General features: G+C 40.7%; 1 protein-coding gene across 1 annotated transcript in view; it reads right to left on the reverse strand.

The window, feature by feature from the left end:
* Nucleotides 1–23879, reverse strand: part of lamc3 (laminin, gamma 3) — a 152447-nt gene that overhangs the window by 20152 nt on the left and 108416 nt on the right. The window contains exons 11-17 of the mRNA XM_085464129.1: nucleotides 22205–22314; nucleotides 19753–19980; nucleotides 4308–4496; nucleotides 3820–4065; nucleotides 2420–2573; nucleotides 2169–2311; nucleotides 1819–1997 (exon numbers count right to left, since the gene is read on the reverse strand). Of these exons, the coding sequence (XP_085320255.1) occupies nucleotides 1819–1997; nucleotides 2169–2311; nucleotides 2420–2573; nucleotides 3820–4065; nucleotides 4308–4496; nucleotides 19753–19980; nucleotides 22205–22314 (1249 nt within the window). The remainder of the gene's footprint in view (nucleotides 1–1818; nucleotides 1998–2168; nucleotides 2312–2419; nucleotides 2574–3819; nucleotides 4066–4307; nucleotides 4497–19752; nucleotides 19981–22204; nucleotides 22315–23879) is intronic.

The raw sequence follows: 23879 nt of genomic DNA on the forward strand, positions 1-23879 counted from the left end.
AAGGAACATAGTGAGAATGTGGGAAGGTGCAGAAAATAAAGACCCAATGCAAGGTCAAGAAAGCTATAGTCTGAAACACTGACACCTAAACTGAAGCGATATTTTGTAAAATGCTACACTTCACTTTTATTAGAGTGTTTTAAGACTGAATTGTAGGCTCCAGTCGGCACAGCAGTTACAGTGGTTTACAATATTGCTTCAGGGTAAGCTTGTGTGTGGCGTTTGCATGATCTCTTTTTGCCTGCGTAGCTTTTGCCCTGCTTCCACCTAAAGTCTGAAGACATGTTAGGTTAATTGAACGTGAAGGAGATAAAGTGTTTTAAGTTTATAGAGTAAAGCGCTGCATGTATATAAGGTTAAAATGTGACTCGCAGTCTTTAAGTGGTTTGAGTCATAAGTAAAACTAGAGAGTGCTATAGAAATGCACATAAGTACATTCAATCTGATCAGAATTATCTCACATTTTGTAGAAGAAATTATTGATTAAATAGTTGCAGAGTCAACACAGATAAAAAGGTCCATTCCTAAACAAAAAAGAATTCATATTCAATTCATGATGTCTACTGCTTCCTAAGTAGGAAAAGCAGGACTGCGAGGACCAACTGCAGCTGGTTTTAATTTGTACTTCTTTATTAACCTTGCACTATATTAAAACTCAACATTATTGTTTTTCGTTGGGTCATTATTGCCAGATACTTTTAATAAAAAAGTTAAAAATCTATCCAATAACCTGCCAAAGATCAAATTACACAGTTAAACCAACTATCGAGCATTAAATAGCAAGACATTTTCTTTTGTAGAGACCACATAGAGCTCACAGAGGAATGAATATTGATGGACAAAAACACTATCGTGAGAAAAGGACTCTGTGCTGTCCTTCGTACACTCCAGATCCACCTTTAGCAGTAATAAATTGACGTGATTTTTGTTCTGTATGATTTTATCAGCCTCTCACATCCTTGTGGAGGAATTTTGGCTTGTCGTTTGCAGGTATATGCACAGCTCTCTTAAGACAAATTGTACTATTTTGAACTTTAACATTTAACATACTAACTGACACCTGAGATGTAGCTCTCAGGTTTTTTTGCAATTTCTCAGCACTGCACAACTTGACCTTGGGTTGAATTTGCTGGGACGCTCTGAATGCTCCAGTAAACTCTCAAAACTCCTCCTTTTATAGAGGTGTTCACACCTGCTGATGATGTCTGTCAAATGCATTTCATTAGCAGCACCTAGCTGCACACAATCCTGTGAAAAATGCTTATTCATATATTAGGCCAGTGTTTCCCAACCACTGCGCCGCGGCACATAGGTCTGCCGTGAGAATTGATCAGGAAGATTATCTGGGAAACACTGTATTAGGCCATCCTAGCTGTCATGCTAACATCACATACTTTCAGAGACATTATCTTGGCAGTTGAAGTGTATGTAAACTTGGGTCCCGTTTTAACCGTGACATCCCATATAATTTCTTCCTTATTCTAACTTGAATGTCTTGTATGGCGATCTTTACCTGCAATGATGCTTTCTGACCAACAGATGGCACTCTTACAAATACCAAGTGCTTGTGTCCAGTTACAGCCGTCAGTGACGGCCAGCCACGCAAAGCAGATTTAAGGAATACACATTCCCAACACAGTCAACTTGTGTAGCTTTTTTGCTATCATGTTTGCCATTTGACTACAAATGCTTATTTTTATATGCTGTGCCCTAATTTGTCATTCGAAGCAGTAAAAATTTAAAAAATCCTGATTTTTTGTTTTTCTTCCAAACGCAAATATTAACGAACATAAACAATTTAACGAAACATAGACCCACCTGTTTCTTGACAAGGCCATAACAAACTGGGCATTCCTCGCACTGGTGTGTGGCTCTGTTGTGGAAATAGTTTAACTCACATTTGTCACACTTGTAACCCACAAAGCCCTGGCGGCAGTGGCAGGTGCCGTTACTGCGACACTGCATAGAAACGGAGCCCATCGGGTCACAGTTACAGGCTTGGTGAGGCAAGATGGGACCACAAGGGGATGGCAGAGCCGGGGAAGCAACAGAGATAAACATTTATAGAGTTAGAAATGCCTTCATGTGTGATCTGTATTAGAGGAAGTATTAGAGGATTAGAGGATGGCACATAGTGCAGTTGTGATGCCTCGAGTAAAGTACTGTACCTCTGCAACCTCGTGATGAGAATCCAAAGAAGCCCAAACGGCAAGTATCACACAGTCTCCCCTCCACTCCTGTGCGACACACACACTGCCCTGTGATTGGATGGCATGCCAGTGACGATGAGCCAATTGGATTACATTTGCATCTGAGGAAGGCAGGAAAATGACACATTAATGATAGAGTCTGCTTCTAAGAATAGTTATTACTGCTTTTCATACAAATCAACTCTGAAGCGCACAGGGGATCTGTTTACATTTCACATCCAATGCCTGGTTGGAGGTTGAAGAAGCCAACTTCGCAATAACTGCAATCCCGTCCGGTCACATGACTGAGGCAATGACAATTTCCTGTCTGAGGATGGCATTCATTTACATGCCCAGATGTTCCAGCAGAGCTGCAGCTGCATGCTAAAGGAAATAAACACAAAACTTGAAACAAAAAAATCTGTTTGCAGCTTGCAAACAGCTTGCGGTACAAGATACGCCTACTTTGTATATCTTCAACTGGCACACTGGATTTCTTGTATTTGTCATCTATTTAAATAGGCTAGTATGACGAACAAAGATAAATAAAGTTTTGATTTTAAGAACAAGCCACAATGATCCAGGAGAAACATCTAGGGATATGCATCTTTGTGTAGACCAATTTTAGTGCAGAGTTTGATACCTTTACATCGATCAAAAACGTGTGTTTTGGAATCTTTATTGTCTCAATAGGAGATGTGGGTTACTTGTTCGTCGTGTTCCAAACACATGTTGCTAACAGGGAAGCTGCAGAGTGCCACTGGTGGCCAACCTGTGCAACAATCATAACATAACAGGGTTGAAGTGTTTTTCTTTAATTTTCATTTCTCATCCTTTATAAATGATTATAGTAATATATCAGCAAATAGCTAACACAACATCTTGCTTTCACATCTGCAGTTATGAGTGATTTGTTTATGTTATACAGCTTGATTTCAGTCACCAGCCAAACCAAATATTACATTTCCCAGTTTATCAATTCATTATGAAAACAATAAGAAAAGACAAAGAATAGAATAATAGAAGTCCTATATCCCTCTGTGGTGTTGTTCTGTTCTGTAGAGGCTCAACTGTGGTAGAATGAAGCATAAGAAACGGATAAGAAAATCAAAGGACAAACACGTCACAGCTATTACTGTTTCTGCTTTTGTAACTTTAGTTAGTTTTTTTCCCCCGCTTTCCATTCTCCCAGCCCAGCGAGTTTCTTCTTTTTTGTGTTATCTTTCTGACCCACAGCCATTTGTTCAAACCATTTTCAGCTTTTGCCTTTCATGACTCAAGACAGCTATACCTGTCAAAATAGAACTCTTGAATTGAAGGCAATTTGAATGGACTATTTTTTCCTCTTTTTAAAAGTCCAACCTGAAGGTCAAGTAGCCTTTAGTAGAATATGTCCATTAGCTTTCTGGTTGTAAACACAACAATATGACAGTATGAATTGTATGCTGATACAGTTTAAATGCAACACTGCCGGAAAAAAGGTTGAATGCAGTGGATGTTTCCAAGGGAAGCAAGCCAAACACATCTATAAGTGCAGGGGAACTCTTTCAGGAGACCCATCTTTCATTGCTCATCTTGCACTGACATCGTAGCGTCATAATAAATTACCGGCACACTCTCGGTTACTCACACTTGCACTTCTGGCCCACTGTCTGGTCCAGGGCGTTGCCGTAAAAACCCTGCTGGCAGCGTTCACAGTGATCTCCCTCCGTGTGTCCCAGGCACTTCAGACAGCGCCCAGTGACGTGGTCACATATTCCCACCGCGTTGAAGTCCACATTACCATTGCAGTTGCATCTCGCACATGGCTGAGCTGCCCCTGAGAGCCCTAGGGGGTCACCATAGTAGCCATCTTCACACCTCTGACAGCGCATTCCTACACAGAGAATGAGGTGAGAGAGAGACGGGCAGGAAATAGATGAATAGATGAGAAAGAACACTGCTGGAGGTCACTGTCACCCGACCTCAGCTCAAATTAAGGTGGAGTGCGCTACAGCCACCATCTTTTCAGTATCACGCTGTCGTGTGGAGACGCTCTGACTGCTTTGATCTTGACATAAAGCTCGTTACTCAGTGTGCTTCCCATCCATACGAATTTGTTTAAATTGTTCACGTCACCTGTCTGTCCTGCAGGGCAGTTGGTACAGACCACCTGTCCTGTCTCTGCAATTTGGACACAGCTGGTCTGGCCTGGGCAAGGGCAAGGCTGACAATCACCAGGTGTGCCAATCAAAGAGTTGCCATAGTAACCATCCAGGCAGCGCTCACAGGTCGTCCCGGTGGTGAAGTCTGAGCATTCACATACACCTGAAAAACACACAAAAAAGACACATTGGTAATGCACATGCACACCTGCTTAGACAGTGTTGTTTATCTCACAAACAGGGGACAGAAAACAACGTTTTCCTCATCACCAGCAGAGGACGCTGTGTCTCTGACCATCACTGCACCTACTCCCCATAGATACTCCAGCTCTGTTAATAAAAGGGAAAAAAAAGAAAAAAACAAACATAGTGCTCTCCACAGCCCACCGTGGAGAGCGCAAGACAACTAAATTCACCCAGTCTATAATTGCTTTGGGAAAAATATAAGCCAAATGTGGTCCGAAAGACCTTCAAGAAGTAAAGCAATTCCCCCTCCAAGTGGGAGAGATTACCAATTCTATGATGTCCTAAAAAATACAGAAAAAACAAACTGTTGTTTTGAAACCTCTTTTGAAGAACAACTTGCACCTTTAAGCCACTCTAAAGGATTTACTCACGTGCAAAATGTGTTGATATACATGCGCGTGCATAAAATCCCCGATGAATTCTGCTCGATTTACCGAGCTGCTTTTTGCCCTCATGTCACATTTCAAAATCCATTAAGCTACGGGTAGTGCTGAATGATATGACATGATAATCGTAGAAAATACCCACAGCAGTGGAGGCACTGATATAATGTATGGGTATATGGAGTGAATGTAAAGCAGCTTTCGGTGACCTGCCGTGGCTCTGAAGTCACACGCTGAATCGAAGAGACCTACGTAGCGGTTTGAGCAACAACTTCTGAAGCCATTAAGACAAAAAAAATTCTCACATGATTTAAAGTGGCACATTAGTGTACCACAAAATAATAAGTGCTAACATTCTTGGAAGACATTAATTATAAGGTATAAAAATAGTATCTGCATTTGAGTTTCTTTGTGTGACTGCGCATTTTTTTTTTTTTGGTGCACTGCAAGATTTTTTTTTGTGTTTTAGTATTAATCAAATATTATATATATAATAATTAATTATATATATTATTTATATCTTCTACAGAACACCAGTAACATGAATCACAAATAATCTGCAGGCATGTGATTTACTTTTTTTTTTTTTTTTTTTACTGAGTCCTCATTAAAATTTCCCATCACTCCCCTCATAGCCTACGGTGTAATTCAGTGAAAAGCTCTCTGCTGTGCATTTTTAAATCAGCTCACACTACTGAATATTGGAGTAAATAAATTCTTGCCTCTAGTTATGGGGGGGGGGGGTCAAGGCAACCAGTGTCCCCCCCCCCATCGTGAACCTGCGAGTATATGAGATGGAATAAAAGCTGCAAAGTCATTAGCGGTAACAATTATGCTTTTGCCTCATGAAGTGTAGACTTCTGGGAAAAAAAAAATTATTAGTTCTTCGACGATGTGAGGTGAATGATAGTAACTTTCAAGCATGTAATGCCAGTCATTTAAACAGAGCATTTAGCAATAATGATTGTTTCCAGCATGAAGAAGTGAGTCTTTCTTGAATTTCACAAGGCATTCCAATGACACTGATGTTGTGCAGTGTCAATCCCCAATGAGCCATAGTAAATTTAATGGCAGCAGAAATGTGCTGACTTTACTGAGTGTGAAGATGACTGAGCGTGATATGAGGCAGCGGAGCCACCGAGGGCCTCCTCGACGCTATTATCATTTTATCGGCTCCTCAGAAAAGCTAACGGCACGGATCGCAAAGTGACGCTGAATGGCAGGATCACGTGACGCTCCTCATCGTCATGCCAACCGCATCCCTTGAGAATCATTTTATCAATGAATCAATGACCGCTCACTCGGCCTGTTAATGAACTGGGATTTCTGTGATGCTAACGTCTGGAGCAGTGCGTTTTGAATCCTTTGACAAATCCACACAATCCTCCTATTCTGCTTTCACCTTCTCGCGCTCCTCCCCTTTCAGCTAAGGAGCCCTGCACTTCAGTGCTCTGCTCTCCTTGTCTCTTTTGTGATGGCAGAGCAATATTTCTCCTTGTTTTTTTTTTTCTTAAAGACGAGTCCTCCATCATATATATACATCACACTCCAAAAAAGCTCTTTTCTACCAGTGCTTATTCTACCTGCGCCCCATCCCTGCACTCATTCTCTCTGCAGGAGCGCATTCACACCCAGGACTAATGCGCTTCATTAATGGAGCCACTTGTGGCCAATAGAAATACAGTGGAATGCATCACTGAGAGATAGCTGCAGGGGCGCAGGCGGCCACTGTGGAACAAATGAAAGACAGGTGGCTTCACTCATTTCTCTCGTTCACATCTGAGCATCATTCACTGCTCCTCTCTCAAACGGAGTCGTTCTTCCAAAGATAGCGGTTATCGCCGCTCGTGGTAGCTTGTAATAACTTTAGCACCAGATGGAGACAGAAAAGGAGGAAACATATTCCAAGGAGAGATGGTTCTTAAATATTTTTTTTGTGTGTGTGTGTGTCTGTTTTGTTTTGAAAGAGATCGTAGCCCAACTCTCCTCTGTTATTACATTTGCCTCTAAAGTCTCAAGATTTATTTTCTGACTAAATTGAGTTTCTTAAGATCACCGCGTGTCATCTGCACCATCTTGGGAGGTCTTTCTGAGAATGAAGGGCGACGTGTGGGGCCCTTGATGACGTGTGAAGCCAGACACACAAGGAAAACAAGCAACTCAGCTGTGCCACTTAAGTGTTTAGGCTACTCGTCACTTCACGACTCAGCACAAACACGCATGAAAATAATCGTGGACTATAACAGATTCCTACATTTTCTGCCCCCCCTCCCATGCACATTAAACAATACTGCCGCACGGATGTGATTTCACAAACATGAGTTTTTCAAGAGCTCCACATTTTCCAGGAGGCTTGTCTCCTTAGCCCACTGGAACATTAAAATGCTTCTGGCCAAGGAAATTTATTTACTAATGCATGTGAACACACTGCTTTAATGAAGGGAAGGAGGAAAGAAAAGCAGAGACAGAGAGAGAACTTTTTGGCCTGCCACTTTAAGGCCTCAAGGGTGGAAGCCGGGTTAAATCTGCTGCGCGACTGTTATGGCGATGTTGTTCTCTAATTTAACACAGATATGCTGCTAGTGACTGCTGCTGCAGATGTGGCTTGTCATGGGCTCTGAATAAGTGGACTGCTGCAGAGGAGAGAGGGAGGGGCAGTATATTGTGTCCAGCGCCATACATAATGTGTGCAGTACGGATGACTGGGGAAATACGTTCTGTCGTGCTGTGACTGTGGAAAATAAATGCATCAATTGCTGTTTTGTGTATAGACGCTGTCAGCCAAATTGTTACAGCCAAGGCCCCCTGGGTATCCCGGGGATGGAAACTCTAACAGCAGTGGCTGTAGCTCATGTTGCCTCACTCTGGCTCTGGGTTACCTAGATGTTAGGGAGGAGCTGAACAAGAGATTTATGATGTCTTATTAAATGCTAATTCCATAAAACTGCTTAAAAAAGCCAATCAATAATAATCTTAAACTGCTTATTCTTTTTTCATGTAATTAAAAGGTGAGACTGTTATCTGAGACTTAACTGTAAGATCCACGGTGAGCCGTGTTATATGGCATGAAGAGACAAACTCAGGATGTTTGACTACTTCAGCCGTCCCCTAGACTAAAGTACCTCAACAACTAAACATTTATGTTTATAGGTTTGGAAGTTTATCCATTTTTTTTTGTCTTTGCACATGTTAGATGGATTCCCATGCATTAAATTTGAATCGCAGCACTCACACTGTATAGATGTTAACCTCAGGATGAACTGTAACAACGTTGGCAGTTGCGTATATAAAGTTTTATCATCAGGTTAAAGCTGTTTAGTCTGTGAGCAAATAGCCATCAAACTAATGACAAACAAGCTCAAGTGAAAAGGGGGAACTACTAAACATTATAAACCCAGACTGCATATAAATGATTGATGTAGCAACCAGGATATCACACGTGCTTTGAGATGAGCACTTTGACCTCCACCATCTTGGTGCTTTTGAAAGTGGACCTGCCGACCGAGCAGTGCACGCTCACACTTGGCAATCAGAAAGTGCTTGCTTTGGGTCAAATCATCAGTAAACACGATATCTCCTTTCACTGCTTTGCTGATGATATTCAACTATATCGTGTCCTCAATCCCAGGATGGATAAAATCATCATACGCTTTGAGGGCATCCAATTCTTAACAGAATTTCCTTTAGCTGTTGACAATAAAATAGATTTTTTTTCTGAGACATTGCAAAATTGAGATTCATTTGCTTAGACTAGTGCATTTCACTTTACTCTGGTCTCAGTCAGTCCTCTCAGTCCCGTCTACAGCCTGTCCATAATGCTGCTGCTGGGGTCCTCATAGACACACGAAAAAAGAGATCATATTGCACCTCTGGTAGCTTCTCTCCACTGGTTGCCAGTGAGGTGTGGAATCAATTGCAAGAGCTTCCTGCTTGTTTACAAAGCCTCTCATGGCTTGACTCCTTCTTACATCACTGACCCCTACAACCCTATTCAGTTTCCAGGTCCCTCCGGTCAGATGCTTCTGGCTTTCCCCCACTCTAGATTTAAACCCAGAGGAGACCGTGTCCTCTCTGTGTTTACCCCCAAACTGTGTAACAGCATTCCCTTCAAAGTCAAATTTTCTCCTTTCTTTTGAGTCTTTTAAAATTATGCCCATACCGCATTCCAGATACCTTGGAGCGCATTCCAGAAAAGGCGAGAAAAAACTTGTTTTGGTTCATAGCATCACTAGCAAAACAGCACAAGACTGCATGAGACTTTGCACTTAAAAAACACATTAATAGACAGAGTCTGGTTAGTGCTCTACATATGGCTCATTTAGTGAGTCAATAATACATAACAGTGGCAGTACAAATGAAATGTTTACAGTTTTACTACGGTTTATGTTCAGTGCCGCCATCTTGGATTGCTAACTGGATTGGATTTACCACCTCAGGGTGTTATGGTAAGACTTTCCGAGAGGAAAATTGAAGTTAAGGGGGCATTCCACAAAAAGTTCTGACTGGGACTACCAACTTCTTCAGGAATGCACCATTAAACTTATTTTTACTTACTAGCATTTGAGTCTGTCTGTATCTTTTTTGTCCATGACTGTGTATGTTTAGCACCTACTAAGATATATTTCACTTATTTCTTATCTATTCTTTTTTTTTCTAATCCTCCTTTTGTACAACACTCTGATCTTCTTGAAAAGATACACTACATAGACAAAAGTACTGGGCAACCTACTGATTACACCTACAGGAGCTACTTAGCCTTAGAAGCCCACTCAATGAAGTTCCTTGTGCTCATGTTAATACCAAAAATGGTTTGGAACTCAGCAGTCAGTGAATCAGTAGAGCGTTGGTGACTGAGGACTAGACGACGCTGCCCTGTAACTTCACATGTTCTGTACCAATGAAGTTGATTGTGGAACATGTAGGAGAATAGACCTTTATGACTTGTTGCAGTGGCATCCTATTACAGCAGCATCGGTGAATTACCCATTCTCTCACAAATGTTTGTAAAGGCAGACTGAATGGCAAAAATCTTGATTTTATGGACCTGTGACAACGTGACTGAAAACACCAGAATTTGAAGATACAAGGTATGGCCCAATACTTTTGTCCATATAGTGAAGGTTCACCTATCATATCAGGACATATACACACCAATAAAGTCTTGGAAGAGGCCATAGAAAATTATAATTGAAAGGCTATTTTCTCACATAAGACTATACAATCTGATTTGCAACCAGAGGAGTTGGCTCTTGCTGGCTTTTACAAAATATGCACATTTCCAAATTGGCTTCACTCGGAAGCTGCTTCATCTTTTGAATACAATCTGTGATTAAGCTTAAATAGTTAATTCATTTATTAGAACTGACATTGGCAATTAGTGCAAAGTCCAAAGCACCATCATGGCGGTAGATTTTTTTCCCCTCTTGTTTTTATTCTTTAAATCTTTGCCCATCTGTAAGTGGTCAACCATTCTGAATCCAATTAGTACCTAATGTAAGGAGCGGTTTTAATGTTCAATCCTCAGTATGATCCTTCTCAGGGCTTTTCCAATTGTTTCCAGCCAAAAGCATATTGCCACATCATTTTCATTATAAAATAATTAACATAAACAACGCAATAATGGGTTCATGTGGCACAAAACTGCAATTTAATATTGTTATTTTAAAAGTCAGGCATGATTAAAAACAACACTGGGTCTGTTTTATTCAGTCATTTAATTATTCTCTCTTTCTTTGCACAAATAGAATATTATAAATGGGAAATCACACACGAGGTAGGTATTTGTGCATTTTTATTAATGTGAAGTGATGGGATTAAGTATTTAGTTTATAGGGATTTGAAGGGGAAGCTCAGTTTGATCTGAGCGATCGTTAGCTGTGTTTGTAAGTCCACGCTGTGCATCCACAAACTGGGATCATTGGGCCAGTTTATAAATGCAGACAAATCACGTGTTTTCAGCACTTGGCTTTAATATTCAGGCGATGAAGACGGCCAGCTTCATTCAGTCTATCACATGCACCTGAATACAGCATGTGCATCTCCTCCAAAGCCGCTGAATAAAAAGGTCTTTCTTTTCCTTGTTCTGTTTCATAACAGCATATGCTTGTTTCTCACTTTGACATTTGTGCAGGGCCAAATTTTTGAATAATGTGCACTGGTTTTGCATAACTAAATGTCACGCCCACTGCAGTCTGGTGGAGGAGGTCAGGGAACTGAAGCGATTTTTATTCTCCTGGTCTGGGCTTTTGAGCAGTGAAGTACATTGAAATCAGGCTAATAAAGGCCATCACCCAGAGTACCTGTCTCCTTGCATCAATTAAGGCACAGATGAAGAAATGACCAAGTGTGCTGCTTACTGCATGCTCATTAGAATGCCAAGTTAAACTGGAGAATGCTGTGAGTCAGTGTTTACCAACAAAGGGGCACTTTAGAAGGAGATAGAGGAAGTCAGGGCGCGCATTTCCCAAATGCCTCCTTAAATGCCATCGTCAGCCTCTCTAAGGTCATTAGTTGGAAAAATCTTTCAGAGAAAGTTGAGGCAGAAGAACTGATACAGAGGGAAGCTGGCTCTAGTGGTGGTTTATTCAGCCCCTTAATCTCTCTGGTGGGTTGCATTTGTTGCAGGCTAAGCCCTGAAATGCCTGGCCTGTATCAGCATGATGGGATATGAGGAGCGACAGTGAGGGGAAAAGGAAGTGAAAAAGTGCAAAATAAGACAGATGTAGTCCGTTACAAAGCATCTTTCCATGTAATTTCTACTGCTGATCCTATTTGGCACGCTTTACTTATCTCCTCACGACCAGCACATTTATTCTACACAAAAATAAACAGAAAGATAAACAATGTGCTCACTCTCTCTGCCTGTCTTAGCTTCTAGTCACACTGTCAGTGATTGCAGATTTGAAAAGGTTTCGACCTTTCCCTGATGAAATCAGTTCAGACAAGGAAAACTACATCCATAAAATTACACAGAAAAAAGGAATTTTACCGACCTGAACACAAACAAAAGATATAAAAAAGAAAAGAAAATTGAAGCAATGTCCTCAGAAATCCCCCCACAAGTATTTATACTGGTTACTGAATTTGTTGGTTTGCACTCACTTTCAAAAAAATCCAGAAAACAACAGATTAGTAAAATGTAATAAATCGATTTGCATGTCACTGAATGAATTAAGTATTTGGTCCTCTACATCCCAGCCAGAATTCTGGCTCCCACAGACTGGCTGTGTGTCCAAGAGGCACACAGATTACAAGGAAACAATCAATCAATTACCGATCCTGCTGATCTCAACTTGTTATGTGTACAAAGTACACCTGTCTGCATAAACAATTTCTTCAATTCCGACCTCTCCACCACCATGGGCAAGACCAAAGAGCAGCCAAATGATGTCAGGCACAAGATTGTAGACCTGCACAACACTGGCATGGGCTACAAGACAATCAGCAAGAGGCTTGGCGAGAAGTTGACAGCTATTGTTTGATTATTCAGAAATGGAAGAAATGTAAAATGACCATCAGTTGCCATCTGTCTGTGTATCTACATGCAAGAGCTTATCTCTTGGGGTAAGGATGATCATAAGAAAGGTCTATTGAATATGAAATTGCAACCCAAAACTAGAAAGGTGGAACTTGTTCATGATCTGAAGGCAGTTGGGAACACAGTCAGCAAGATCATTGGTAACACACTGCACTAGATTGAATTGAAATCTTGCAGCGCCAACAAGGTTCCCCTGCCTAAAGAAGCACATGTACAGACCTGTCTTAAAAAGTTTGCCAGTGAACATCTAAATGAGTCAGAGAAGGTTTGGGAGAAGGCGCTGTGGTCAGATGAAACCAAATCAAGCTCTTTGGCATCAAACCGACCCACCATGTTTGGGGGAAGAAACTGGCTGAGTATGACCCAAAGACACCATCCACACAGTCAAGATGGAAACATTATGCTTTGTTCTAAGGGTTCAGGATGACTTCACTGCACTGAGGGCCAATGAAAGGGGGCCTTGTGTTGCAAAATCTTGGACCAGAACCCCCTTCCCTCAGTCAGAACACAGAAGATGGGTTTGAGTAGGTTTTCCGGCATGACAGTAACCCAAAACTTACCACCAAGGCAACAAAGGAGTGGCTAAAGAAGAAGCACATTAATGTCATGGAACGACCTAGCCAGTCTCCAGACCTAAGTCTGATAGAAAATCTGTGGAGGAAGTTGAAGCTTCAAGTTTCCAAGCAGCAGCCAAGAAACCTAAAGGATTTAAAGAGTTTCTGTAAAGAGGCTGAGAAGGGTTCTTGTCTTCTTGTACTAAGTCAAGTTTTGCTGGAGGATCAAACACTTATTTCACTCAATGACATGCAAATCAATGCATAACTTGAAAACCCAAGTCTTTTGCACAATGCTGTACATGAGATGGATGTTGCAGCTTTTATATATACCGACCACCTCCCAGTGATGGTAGTGTTTTCTTAAGACGTAAGTATAAATGTAACGCACCCTGTAAGAGAACACAGGCCTATTAGAAAGAGGCGCTAACAGGGGAACTCAGATAAAGCTCCCTAACACTCACTAACCAGCACAGTGTTGAGAGCATCGTGTGTTTCAATTGTTTCTTTGATTAATGAGCGCTCTCCTGCAATATGGGGTGCATAGAAAATTGAGTGTTCCCATTTTATCTATACATTATAATTATGCCTCCATATCCCCCTTGAGATCATAAATTAGGGCCTCTGCCCAGTTTTATGGATGGTGTATATGCAATTACCACAGCCAACATGCTATAAAGAAATGCGTCCGGTCCTGTGGTGTGGTGTAGTAAAGTAAAGGTTTGTGAAACTGTGGAAACCTATAGTGTACACATATGTTCTTTTTTTTTTTTTTTTGCATTCTAACAACATGTGTCTGACTTCATCGGCCTTGCAGCACAAGAGCTCGGCAGAGAGTTCCACCACAAATATTAACATTTCCAATCTGTTGTGCTGCTCTACAGCAAATAGGACCGACACGACTCAGGGAGTGTTAATAAATCATGATTATGAAGCACCATTGGCTGCAGCTTCCCTCGGCAGCCAGCGAATAAATTCCATCCCAGTTTTGTCTGTGGGCACACCCCGCATGATGATACAAGTCGTTAGGTAATTATACAGCAATTAAGATTCTGATAGAAGAAACAGCAGGTTGGTCCGCCCTCCTAGTGACACACGATGAACAGGATGTCTCTAATCAACTTACTTTGATAGTTCCCCTTGACCAGAACTTATAGATTCATGGAGCGCCTCTCTTGCTTGTTTGCTTGCTGTTATATAAAGGAAGCCGGCTTGTGTTCACAAGGCGACAAGCCATCATCATTCATTTCCAAAAAAAAAAAGAAGAGGATAATTTTAACTAGCTTCCTTTTCTAATAAACAGCCAGCGCTATTCAAGTGTCAGTCCAGGGGACACATCATAAGAAACATTTATAATACATGACTCAGAGGACATATTGCTTTCCTCTCATTCATCATTTGCATAGTGTCTGAGCCAGGTATATATTTTTAACGCATCCTGAAAAGTGTCTGTGTGGGTGTGTATGTGTGTGTGTGTTTGTTCAGTGAAAATTGTTCATAATTTGAGGAGACCTGACAGGGGAAAATGATAAAGATACGATTACGACACTCCAAAGTATCGCTTGCTGTGTATAAACCACTTTGATGCCAAAACTGTTAAGCAAGTTCATGATTGAGTTAATAAAAATTGCACGGATTGTGTTCAAACGATGCTGAAAACACAAAACTGATTTTCATTTATTACCTCCCCACTTTCCCTCTCTGTGGTCCAAGTTGAAGTACTAATGCTACTACCTCCTATTTAAAATAAAAGCATTTGTTCGCCTTCGTAAAAGCATAAAAGAACAGCATGGACTACTATGCCAATATAAAGGAAATACAACAATGAAAGACAGAAGGCCACATAGGGAGTAGAAACTGGAGAACGCTCCCCACAGAGGGGAGTAAAGGACGTAAAAAGGAGAAGAAAAAAAACATAACAAAGTCAAGGTGACTGGTGAGAGCAGGTGGAGTTTTTAGCTGACAGGAAGAAGGAAGCGGGAGAGAGCAAGAGACTGACAAGGGAGTCTGCCGAACAAGAAGAGGCAGAGAGGGAGAGAGAAAGAGCGTGTGACAGAGAAGGAGACAACCAGATTGAGAAGAGACATAAGAGACAGGAAATCTGCAAGCAAATTAGACATCATTAGCCAAGAGGCGGTTAACAAGTCTAATTAGGGGAGAGGCAGGCAGGCAGTGATACTAGACTTGCTTCCGGACCTCAGACACATGCACACAGAGTCAGTGATATAACCCACACACACTCACACACACAAACATAATGCGCACTCTCAGCCAAAGCTCCAGGCATCTCTTAACTAGGTCATATCTCTGAGTCTTCAAGATGTTGGGTAGGAAAGAAGACGGGTAAGGAGAGGAAGAGAGAGATTGAGGGAAGATAAAGGATGGAGGGTGAGACCTTGGATGGGATAGTTGTCTGCTCTTGGTGAGATGGAGTCGTTTAAAAGCTGTGTGAACGAGATAGCGTGGAAAAGGCTCAGGGAGGAAAATAAAGAGCGCACGCTGACAGACATGTAAGCATATCTAAATAAGCGCACACAGGTTGACTTGTTTACACACCCAACAGCTGCCGTTTTACTTCTGTCATTTATGGAACGTTACATTTGGGATGTGAATGTGAAAGCGTGCTCCGACTGCTGTTATTGTCGCCCACAAGAAAAAAAGTCTGGTACTTTAAATACAGACTCTTAGATTATCTGTTATTATAAAGATTAGTTGAAATGAGGATACTGCTGTATTAGTAGAGCCACCCAGTTTTTAAGTTTTGAGTGATAGCTTGCCAATGCTCCTGAGGGATGGCTGAGCTACATTCCCTTGAAGTGATGATGACTGAATGTCAGTTCTAGAAAGACTAAAAAAAAGAAATGTTTCAGTCAAAGAGCCTCCATCTTTCTGTTCTTCCCCTCTCTCACGGGCCCAGTGATAGAAAATATTGTCTCAAGAACCCGTGATGATCCCTCGTGTCATGTAACACTGGCTGAATACTTCAGACTTCATTTTAGAACTAGAGATTTGGATCTGTATTTTATTGAATGGCATTATATTGAAATGCCCTTTTCCCAAATTCATTTGGAAAAAGGGCATTGCAGCTCCCTCCTCGTGGAATCAGATGCAACATCTCTTAAAACTTTAAGAGCTGGTCTCGCTAAATGTATTTAAGGTGTTTTTAGGTAACCTGGAGGCAGTTACTTCAGGCTACAAATGTTTTTCATGAATATTACGACTCACCCAAGACTATGCCTTTTACTTATGTTTTGGGCTTTATTGACAAAGAACTTCAAGAATTTTGGTGGTTTTTGCTTTTTTACTACTTGTACTACTTTTTTTTATCACTTGTAGTAGATTTGCATACTTGCCTGTTCTGTGTGTATTTACTACTGTTGATTGTCCTGGACATCATTTTGGGGTTGGAACACAATGCTAAATTTTGCTCTACAAGGGCCTGATATCCTCCCTCCTCTTAGAAACTATATCAGGTAAAAAGAAAATTCTTTGTTTTTAGATTCATCAGGTCACAATAAGCCCAAATAGCAAAGAGAAATTTAAAAATGCATGCCATGAAAGAGTTTGGGTCTTAGGAAGTTAATTTTAGATCCCATTACATTTTTCAGTAACACAGTAATGTAACGCATTACTGGGCTAAATACAGTAATGACATTATAGCTAGAATGACGGTGTTACTTGCGTTACAAAGCTCCTTCAATTATCTGAGGAAGATTGAGCAAATAAACAAATAAATAAAAAAAAGAAAAAGCAAAAAAATCAAATGACTGCTTTGAAGTCTCTTTGGGCTGGCTTTTAACTCTTTGTGTTCTTGGTTTTGTGTTCATGTGTAAACACTAAAAGAAAGATCCTATTTGCCGTCATCAGGACAGGGATTTGTGTCAGTGTGTGGGACTGTAGCCTCAGGTTTATTCTGTTAAGTGGCTTGGTAATGCGTAACTAATGTAGCAAACAGCGTAACTGATTACTTTATCTGGCAAGTAATTAAGTAATGTACTACATCACTTTTAAGGAAAGTAATGAGTAATGTGCAAAACTTTTTTTTTTTTAGTAATGCCTCCGACATTGAAAAAGAGACTCTATAAACAATAAACACTAATAGAAACTAATAGTGGCATTATTGAGCACTTCCACATGAGACTAACGGTAAAACTGTACTCAAATATGACACAATGAAATTTACACTTTTCTACTTTTTTGTCTTGATTCTGAATTGACACTTGAAGCTGTCAAAACAATATGTGAAATTATTCACAGTGGTTTGTTACTCTTATCTATCAGAAAGAGCATTTCTCATTCTTTGTTTGCAAATAATGTTTTAGCACATTTAGGCAAATGACCAGACATAGCTGCTGGGAATTGCGACAAATGTCAGTTGGATTTGTTTTTGTCAGCAAAATGCATTTTACTGTTTTTCTATAAGACGAGTAGTTTAACTCTCCAAAGTTAGTTTTTTCAACGTGCAGGTCATCAAATGTAGAATAGTACAGAAAAGCCGACATTTCATAAATTGCATTGTTATGGAGTGGCTGATGTGATCAACCAGTAAATTTGTTTCCAGGTGAAACGCAAGGAAAGCTTCAAGGAAGGCATATATTGCCCAGCTAGCTTTGCTCCTTCAAGTCACACTACATAGAGACTGTTGCTGACTGGATGTTTGGTAAACTTAGTATTCTTTAATTGATTTTGAGTGGTTGCTGGAAGTTTCTGCGTTTCCTGGCAAATTGCTGGCAAGATGTGTAGTCCCGGACTAAGTAATTAACGGTTCTGGTAGCTTGCTTGCTATCGCTAGCTTAAATTGGACACAAAGAGATATACGGTGGTGCACCAAAAAACACCTTGCGGTTACTTTGGTTACTAGGAGACTTTACAGGTTTAAGTCATGAGTATTTTTTTTTACAATTTTATGACACTTGAGAGACACAGAGTTACAATCATTTCTGATTCTGCTCAGAGAAAAACATTGAAGCTAAAGCGTGCCCTTGGAGAAGAAACAGGAGTAATAATGTGTGATATTACAGTATATGAAGGGGGAGACAACACAAAATAGGAAGCTGTATTTTGATTTGTTTACTGTTTTGTCTCCTGTTACACTGCAATAGAAAGCATTTAGCATCAGTAGTTTACATGTATTTTTTTCTTTTCTATCCAGTGCAGTGTTATTGTTTTCCATTCTCAATTACATTACTATCCCTGCAAATTTACATGCAAATGTGAGTGCTCTTTTGCCTGACAATGTAAAACGTTGTGCTCCTGAAATCAGCATCTAAACAGTATTCAATTAGCAGTCAGTTATCATAATAATATTCTGGTACAGTGGGCATTCAGCAAGAGGACAAAAAAAAGGAGGACAAGAATTAGGACAAAAGGAGATGAGAAACACACTTCTAGGATTTTCCAGGCTCATCTTGTTTCCTCCCACAGCCCAAATACAGTATTTTTGGTTAATTAGTGATTCACAATTGGCTGTAGGTGTGGATGTGTGTGTTTCTCCATTATCCCTGTGATGGACTAGCATGGTGTACTCAACATTTCTCCACTGTATGCTGGGAAAGAATCCAGACCCCCCTGGTAACTCTAAGCTGGATAAGGCCCCAATCTCACAGGCTTAGAGACCAGTCGGTGACCCCCTTGCTACTGCTGATGATTTGGAAAAAATGTGGAAGGGTTGCTGGCTGGGTGAAATCAATTGCAAAAATACTTGCTGAATACTAGAATCCCGAGCCTCCTAGTAAATGCACCTATGATATCAATTTCAAAATCCTACGTTGCCTTGTTCTCAACTTATTGCATTCACAAGATTTTCAGGAAGCCTGGCCTTTGACCTGAACCTTGAGATCGAGGTCACTGAGATTTGACCTCGCCCAGGATTTTTAGTAGAGACACTTGTGGTATCAATTTCAAATTCCTATGTCTCTTCATTCTTGAGATATTGGATTCACAAACATTACCAGATGCAATAAATAAGGAATCTGCAAAACTGCATTATGCGAATCATTACTTCTTCTTCTCTATTGCATTTTTCAGTTCTACACCTGCCCCCTAGGATGAGGAGGATGTGCGTGGACTCTTTTGCACTTCTAAACCGGACGCCATTACCTCCCTGCCTGCTGCCATCGGCATAGCCCGCATTGGCTCTACATAGATTCACCACAGACCTCCAGTAAATGGACCCTGTGACAATGGACAGATGGACGAATAGATAGCGAGCTATAGGCTATTTACAAAAATCCACCTCTATTAAAAAGGATTATTCTTTATTATTTAGACCACTCTTGACTTCTGAATTCCATGTGAAGTTTGCCATATGTGTTTTCTTTTTTATATTTATACTCTCCAAACTTTAGTTTACACTTCTGACCAACACTCAAGATGTTTTCTCGTATACAACCAAGGCCCCCCAAAGACACAGAGAGATTAAAAAAAGCTGTTTTGACAGACTGTGGCACCCTCCCTATAAGTAGTACGTTGACTGTGAAACTAGTGAAGTGCACCTTTAAAAATGAAATGCACTTGATTTATGAATTCAACATTTTCATGCTTTTTTTTCCCTACTTCAGCTGGAGTCGCTGAAACAGAAATACTGCTGACTGGCTGTCAGTGAAGTGGCACCAAATTCATTATGAATTCCTGACATTTTTCTAATTTATCACATGAACACAGCTGTGTACAACGCAATGTCAATGTTTCACTTATTACCTGTCTCTGGATGGCACGTTCCATGCTGGTGGCAGTTGCATGGAACGCATGCCGAGAGAGGCCCTCTAGCAGGCTCTTCCCGGGTAAATCCGGGGGCACACTGTTCACAAAACTGGCCCGCAAAGCCCGGGGGACAGGAACAGGATTCCACCCACAGAGCAGGAGGAAAGGCTGGGTCAGCTGAGACGACTGCTGAGGTCATGGTTACTCCTGCGAGCTGTGATGTGTCTGGCAAGGAAGGAAAAGGAGGAATGTCAAAGATGTTAATACAAATCTTTCTCTGGAATAAGCGACAGGTGCAAGTGTGTGTGTGGTGGTGGTGATAGTGGGAGGTCTCTGCATCTTGTTAAGCAGTAGGTTATTAGCATTTGTTGCAGTGCCGTCCCTCTCTCCCTGTCTCATTATAGGTTTTGGCCTGTGTTTACATTTTACAGCCAGATACACACATGCACCCACACATACACACTAACACAATAACCGATTCATCCACCCACACGGCCATAAATGCCGCACTTAATGCTTGCTTACACACATGTGCCTGCACGTGCCCACACACGTACACTTGTGATCCAGGGACTCTTTGATATAGCAAATGAATAAATCACTGCAGCAGAGCAAGACAAGAAAAAAAAAACAGACAGGAGACTCTGTGGAGGTATGTCAAACGTGCAGTTCCTGTGGGGTTTTCAAGATCCCGCTCTCCTCTCATGAATAGTGATGGGGGCAGGCCATGCTGAACTGTATCCCTCTCACCCTTTACTGCCTGAGCCACAGCCGCAGAACACAAAATTACTTTTGGTGTACATTACCGTGTCCGTTTTCAATAGCCAGACAGACGATAGACGGACAGATTCTATGCACGTATGACTATGTAGCAGTTGTCAGATAAGGAATAAACCAAGTGTGGATGAGCGACTGCATAATGACCTGAGTGGCAGAAACGGCGAGGGGCGAGACAGTGGAAGAACCAGAGGAGAGGATGGACCTTGACATCTAACAAGCCATGATTCAGAGATTCCTTGAGCGGTGATGAAAGACGGTTCATTTACACCTCTGAGGGATAATCAGTAGGCAAGCCAGTCCTCTTCCCTTTCCGCGACTTGCCTTAGCCTCTACCCTTTACTCTCCAGTAGCTCCTGAATTCTATTAGCTCATTCAACGGGTGGAAATGTGCAATTAAAACAGTTTTCAGATACTGAAGCCTATATTTTGGTTAATTAAAAGCCTTCCATTTTAAGTCGTGCTGCGCAAGTTCTCTCCATCAATCCTTTTTCTGCAGGAAACCTTGTCAGAGCAGTTGAGATTTTACTTGCAACAAATGACTTTACAGCAGCCTGGCAGACTCTGACAATTTAGGTCTCCTTAGGCACCTGTACATTTAACCATTAAGCCATTGATTTCCCATAAACTTTCAATACAGCCACACTTGCTTTTCAAACCTAATTTTTTTTTGTGGTGGGGAAAATAAAAGCTCTTTACTGCGACTGTCATCACAGCCTTGCCTTAGTAACCTAAAGACAATACTGTCACTTAAGTAATACAGTTCTGTTAATAAGACACTCTCTGTGGTGCAGGGAGAATTTTAAAGAATGAAGGAAAATGTGAGAGGCAGAGATGAGAATGATGAGAGGACAGCTTTATGGGGTTTGGATATTAAAGTTTGTTGCACCGCCTGCAGCGATAAAGCACTTCTAACACTGTTTGAGAATGAGTTTGAGACCTAACACAAGTCATTAACAGTTTCTCCCCCATAATGTGCAAAAGATGCAGTGTAAACTGTGTGCTTGACTTTGATACCACGTTCATGTGGGTAGGTAGGTGGGTGGGTACAGAAAACAGCTTGATGGAATATGCATGAGTGTGCCTGTGTGTGTGGGTTTTTTTTATTTTTGTGCCTAAACGCCATGCATGTGGAACTACATAAGAGTCTGTGTGGTGACGCCTGCACCAAGCAGCTAATTAAAATGGTGTAAGTAAGTGTGAGGAAGCTGGTGATTTTGTCCAGCTGTTCTGTCTCCTCCACGCTTTAATCCACCGTAATGCCTCTCAGATCCCGCTGGTTCATTACAATACAAACTATCAAATTTCAAGAACTCATCGCAAACATCTGGGAATAAATGTCCCGTTCTGTTGCAGAGCCAGATAGGGGACAGTTGAACGATTCCTCGAGCACAAACACCAACACCGATTTACTAGCAAGTTCTGCTGCAGCTTGAATAATGTGTTCCTGTCTGGTTAAAGAAAACGGTCATAAAAAACAATGATTTTAGTAATTTTGTAGGCCTCTAAATGTTGGCATTATTTGTAAATAGTGCTTTCAGAAAAATAGATTTGATAGATTTTATTTGCTCCTACAGCACATACCACCCATTTAAGGCTCCAGTGTAAGTCATGTAAAAATGAATTGGATATGCTTGTTGGGACAAGTTCATAAACACAAACCAACACTTACAGTTGTGTCCCCCAGCATTGCTGATCTTGAGAGCCGTCAGGTTGTAAAGGAGGAGTTGGAAGTCAAAGGCAGAAAGAGCAGGTTTAAATCTCTTCTCGTTTTCATCAAGCCTGTCAAAAAGGAAAACAGCAAACGTGTCATTTATTTAATATTTGCTAAAAGGCCTGCAGGGCTTTATCAAAATTTTAATTTCGAATGTAGTGACCTGTCGAACAAATTTTAAAGACTGTTGGACACATGAAACACATGCAAATGGAGAACATTGCATGGCATTTTTAGGGGGAAGATAATATTAACCTATTATATATGAAAATCCAAAGAATTGGGATTTATAATAAATGATTTCTAAAAACATATAAATGTTAAGATTTGCTGACAATGTTCATTCATTCAATCATACTGGCTCACCCAGACATATATACACAGAGATAGGGCTGCTCGATTATGGCAAAAATGATAATCACGATTATTTTCACTGAAATTGAGATCTCGATTATTTGACGATATTTATTTAACCCTTTAAGACTTACCATAGAACCAAGTCCGCCAGAGCTCATATTATTTATTTTTTTACATGCTGTAGTGCCATTTTTGGGAGCATTTCAAGTTGCTATACATCAATACAACTGTTATAGCCCATATTTTAATAATATGTATGCATTAAGCCCATAGTAATTACATTAATTGCAAAAAAGTGCAATAAAAAAAAATTGAAAATCGTTTTTGTTTTTTACATATATTTCTACTTGGAGAAATTTAAGAGGCTTATCCCTCAAAACTTTAAATACAAAAAAGTTGCAAAAAATAGTTTCCCACCACAGGAAATTTATTTTGAGTGTCTTCATAGTTTTATTTTGGAGATACAGCAATTTTTATATACTGCAGGAAAAACAAAAAAACAATCCTATGATGCAAATTTGCAAAGAAAACAGCATGTGCATCAAAATAAACTATTTCCAGCAGTGCAATATGAGTTCTAAGCATCCCAGCAACTATTCAGAAAAGTCAAACATGACTTATAAAAACACCAGTATAGGTTTTTAAGGCCTACAAGTAAAAAACTACATTTTCCGCGAAATGACGTCACTTCTGGTTTCAGACAGGAAATGGCGGACATGCGATAGTTCGCGTTGAGTCTTTTTCAATGTGGGAAGTGTTATGAACAGCTGATCGGATCGGCAAAGCGTGTTTCTGGAATATTATGTTTTTGTTCCTGCAAGCGCTTTTTATGCAATTTTTGCAAAGCTATATGTGGAAGGAAACCGTGACCTAGGACAAGCTGATGGCATAAGATGTAAGTAAAACTGTAACAAAGTTTACACACTGTGTCTACTTGATCCACGTCTGACTCCGCAAACCCATAATGTTTCCACACCACTGAAGTTTTTTTTTTTACCTCTCTTTTCAACCAACGGCAGTCACTCTCCTCTCCAAATAACTTCTGCTTAGCTTTCCGAGCTTCCCTCGAGTCCTCTTAATTGTTGTGAGGTGTGTTCGAAATGCAGAGAGGTGCGCTCGATTTGCCACACGGAGCAGCGTGAGAGTAAAGCACGAGGGCGGGGCTAATAATTGGCTCAGTCATTTTTAATGATCGTTGAAAGCCCAGATCGTAATCGTGATTAAAATTCGATTAATTGAGCAGCCCTACACAGAGACATATGTTACAAGTAAAAAG

Source organism: Copadichromis virginalis, linkage group LG7, assembly GCF_057382275.1.
Source record: "Copadichromis virginalis isolate Kocher_CV1m ecotype Utaka linkage group LG7, C_Virginalis_male_GT1.1, whole genome shotgun sequence".
Taxonomy (NCBI): domain Eukaryota; kingdom Metazoa; phylum Chordata; class Actinopteri; order Cichliformes; family Cichlidae; genus Copadichromis; species Copadichromis virginalis.